At 43.6% G+C, this 4,376-nt stretch overlaps 1 protein-coding gene across 1 annotated transcript in view; it reads left to right on the forward strand.

The window, feature by feature from the left end:
* Positions 1–1,661: 1,661 nt before the first annotated feature.
* The window catches only part of LOC118565135, a 5,260-nt gene continuing 2,545 nt past the window's right edge, over positions 1,662–4,376 (forward strand). Inside the window, exons 1-2 of the mRNA XM_036144811.1 lie at positions 1,662–2,203; positions 2,337–2,514. Coding sequence (XP_036000704.1) covers positions 1,676–2,203; positions 2,337–2,514 — 706 coding nt within the window. The 5' untranslated portion in view covers positions 1,662–1,675. The remainder of the gene's footprint in view (positions 2,204–2,336; positions 2,515–4,376) is intronic.

The raw sequence follows: 4,376 nt of genomic DNA on the forward strand, positions 1-4,376 counted from the left end.
AGAGGCGTTTGAAAACCTCAAGCAGAGTGGCAAGGTGATTGGTCCATTCACGAGAGTATACAACAATATCATCCAAGTATACCCGGCAGTTTGGCACATCTCCCAGTACTTTATTTACAAGCCTTTGAAATGTAGCAGGGGCATTACACAATCCAAAAGGCATCACCGTGTACTGGAGAAAACTATCTGGAGTCACAAAAGCACAAATGTCAGAAGCACTTTTTGTTAATGGCACTTGCCAATATCCTTTTAACATGTCAAGTTTAGTGACATATGTTGCTGGTCCAATTTCATCGATACAATCATCGATGAGTGGCAAAGGATAGGCATCAGGTACTGTTACAGCATTTACCTTGTGAAAGTCTGTACAGAACCTTGGACTTCCATCAGCCTTTATGTCCAGTAAACATGGCGAACTCCACGGGCTACAACTTGGAACCGCAAGTTTATTTGTAACGAGATAGTCCACCTCCTTTTTCATTATTTCCCTTTTTGTAGGGTTGACACGATATGCTCGCTGTTTTATAGGTACTGGGTTAACCAGAACAATGTCATGAGACACTACATTAGTCTGAGTAGGAGTATCACCGAACAGACATTTGAAGTCCATAATGAGTTGTGCAATGTCTCCAGCTTCGTCATTCGATAAGTGTGACAAATAGTGTGGTAAGTTAGACAGAACCTCACTATTACTAAGCCTTCCAACATGGGGGCCATCTTTGTCCCTGACCACATACTCCTCAGCAGAATGTGAAGCTAGACAGGCTACAGGGGAAACAGGCTCTACCTGACTTTTAGTTTCTTTATCACCACCATTTTCTCTTGAATGATAACGTTTTATCATGTTAACATGACACAGTCTAGTCTTACGGCGGCGATCAGGAGTCCAAATAATGTAGTTTGTGCCACTAAGTTTCTTCTCCACAACATATGGTCCAGAAAATTTTGTCTGGAGAGAAGAGCCAGGCGTGGGTAGCAAGACTAAAACCTTATCACCAGGTTTAAATTCACGAGCCACTGCTTTCCGGTCATAATGTTTTTTCATTTTAACCTGTTTTGAGGTTAAAGAACGTTGACCTAGAGAGCGAGCTGCCTGCAGGCGCTCTCTCATTTTTGCAACATACTCTGGGATACTCTTTACGGGGTTAGCCGATTTGGCCCCTTTTACCCAAATTTCATATGTTAAATGCCATGAATGGTCAAGAACTGCACCCTAATATCAGGGAGACCGAATTTTGACATTTGGGGTAGGTAGGCAGGTAGGTGCAGGGCTGGTGCTGAGAGCTCCTTGCTGTGTGTGAGGTGGAGCAGGCTTCTCAGTGTGTCTCCCCTGCTTCTGGATGCTTAATTGGCTACGCCTGCGGTCACTGACCGTACTCTGGGTCGCCTGAGCCGAACGCAGCTGTAATTACTTACTGTGTTAATTAACATCTGACCGATGAGCAGAGTGAACCAGTGTCCACGCGGACTTTCCCCCTCCACCTTCAACCGACTTACACGGTAAGTTGCCTTTAGTTTGAAGCATAGGGGGGGTCCTTGTGTCTCCGGGACCCTGGTGTTCAGGAGACGGAGAGGCGGCGCCATTTTATGCGGGGAAAGGGGGCTCTGTTCCTGGGTTTGGGAAATGAATAAATCTAATGTTATTGTATCCTATTTTTCAGATTCACATATCAACATGACACCCCCCAAGCAGAATGTTTGCTGCCCGCTCTGTCATTCTGAATTTACCTATATAGGCAAACACCTAAGGTATAGTCACGGCATTAAAAATTCAGAAGAGCGGAAGATATTGATCAGGTTCAGTAACGGGAGAATCAATATCAGAAAAATGCCCTGTCCAGTGGATGGATACATATTGCATATTGACCAAGCTCACCCGGAGATGGAGGGGGAGAGGAAGGCCCAGGTGATTAATGGTTTGAAGTACCAGGTAACGGTGAATATGCTGGGAGCTCTGAGCGCCACAAACCCAAGCCCTCCGATGGTCTCACGTTTACACATGGACCCAAGAGCAAGAGAGGAAGCAGGTCAGCATCATCCAACATCAGGACCCCTTGATGATGATACATCCTGCACCTCGTGCAAAGAGCTTGGGGCAAAGAACCTTCAGCTTACATCAGACTTGGGGCAACTAAGGAAGAAATTGCTTTACCAGCACAGATGGGCAAAAAGGGCAAAAAAGGCAATCAAACGACTGGAGGAGGTGTGTAAAATGTTTATTATATATCAACTTTACCCAGGACCAGAGCACATCTGCTGGGCAGGATAGCTCCATAGCTCAGGCCTGGTTGTACCGGCAGAACCAGAAAACTTAACACTGAACCTTTATTTAACAGGACCTCCAAAAGGAATCCACATGCCCGGTTCCTGGTGTGGACGTGGATGTCCTGGTGGGGTCTGGATCTACCTCTCCAGATGAAGAACCACAGCCCATCACCAGACCTAAATCAAAGCAGGAAAGCCGGAACATCCAATGTTTGGTGAAGGCGTACCCAAAATTCCCACTAAGCATATGTAAGTAACGTCACTGATTGCTGTATTTTTCTATAAAAAAAAAAAATTCTAAGTGTTGAGAACCAGGGGCACACAAGGGGGCGCTGTCAGAGACAGGGCCTCGGGCTGGGCCTGCAGCAGCGGGATCTACCCCCTGTCCTTCTGGAAGTCTGCGCAAACTTTAAAAAATATTTTCTAAGTGTTTATGGACCCAGAGACGCGTAAGGGGTATTTTTAATGCTTGGATCCGAATATAGGGCCCTCTGTCTGGGTTTTAATGAACGAAATAACCCGGTGTTCCTTCTGGAAGTCTGCGCAAACTTTAAAAAATATTTTCTAAGTGTTTATGGACCCAGAGACGCGTAAGGGGTATTTTTAATGCTTGGATCCGAATATAGGGCCCTCTGTCTGGGTTTTAATGAACGAAATAACCCGGTGTTCCTTCTGGAAGTCTGCGCAAACTTTAAAAAATATTTTCTAAGTGTTTATGGACCCAGAGACGCGTAAGGGGTATTTTTAATGCTTGGATCTGAATATAGGGCCCTCTGTCTGGGTTTTAATGAACAAAATAACCCGGTGTTCCTTCTGGAAGTCTGCGCAAACTTTAAAAAATATTTTCTAAGTGTTTATGGACCCAGAGACGCGTAAGGGGTATTTTTAATGCTTGGATCCAAATATAGAGCCCTCTGTCTGGGTTTTAATGAACAAAATAACCCGGTGTTCCTTCTGGAAGTCTGCGCAAACTTTAAAAATATTTTCTAAGTGTTTATGGACCCAGAGACGCGTAAGGGGTATTTTTAATGTTTGGATCCGAATATAGGGCCCTCTGTCTGGGTTTTAATGAACGAAATAACCCGGTGTTCCTTCTGGAAGTCTGCGCAAACTTTAAAAAATATTTTCTAAGTGTTTATGGACCCAGAGACGCGTAAGGGGTATTTTTAATGCTTGGATCTGAATATAGGGCCCTCTGTCTGGGTTTTAATGAACAAAATAACCCGGTGTTCCTTCTGGAAGTCTGCGCAAACTTTAAAAAATATTTTCTAAGTGTTTATGGACCCAGAGACGCGTAAGGGGTATTTTTAATGCTTGGATCCAAATATAGAGCCCTCTGTCTGGGTTTTAATGAACAAAATAACCCGGTGTTCCTTCTGGAAGTCTGCGCAAACTTTAAAAAATATTTTCTAAGTGTTTATGGACCCAGAGACGCGTAAGGGGTATTTTTAATGCTTGGATCCAAATATAGAGCCCTCTGTCTGGGTTTTAATGAACAAAATAACCCGGTGTTCCTTCTGGAAGTCTGCGCAAACTTTAAAAATATTTTCTAAGTGTTTATGGACCCAGAGACGCGTAAGGGGTATTTTTAATGTTTGGATCCGAATATAGGGCCCTCTGTCTGGGTTTTAATGAACGAAATAACCCGGTGTTCCTTCTGGAAGTCTGCGCAAACTTTAAAAAATATTTTCTAAGTGTTTATGGACCCAGAGACGCGTAAGGGGTATTTTTAATGCTTGGATCTGAATATAGGGCCCTCTGTCTGGGTTTTAATGAACAAAATAACCCGGTGTTCCTTCTGGAAGTCTGCGCAAACTTTAAAAAATATTTTCTAAGTGTTTATGGACCCAGAGACGCGTAAGGGGTATTTTTAATGCTTGGATCCAAATATAGAGCCCTCTGTCTGGGTTTTAATGAACAAAATAACCCGGTGTTCCTTCTGGAAGTCTGCGCAAACTTTAAAAATATTTTCTAAGTGTTTATGGACCCAGAGACGCGTAAGGGGTATTTTTAATGTTTGGATCCGAATATAGGGCCCTCTGTCTGGGTTTTAATGAACGAAATAACCCGGTGTTCCTTCTGGAAGTCTGCGCAAACTTTAAAAAATATTT

The sequence above is a fragment of the Fundulus heteroclitus genome, chromosome 13, assembly GCF_011125445.2.
Source record: "Fundulus heteroclitus isolate FHET01 chromosome 13, MU-UCD_Fhet_4.1, whole genome shotgun sequence".
Lineage (NCBI taxonomy): Eukaryota > Metazoa > Chordata > Actinopteri > Cyprinodontiformes > Fundulidae > Fundulus > Fundulus heteroclitus.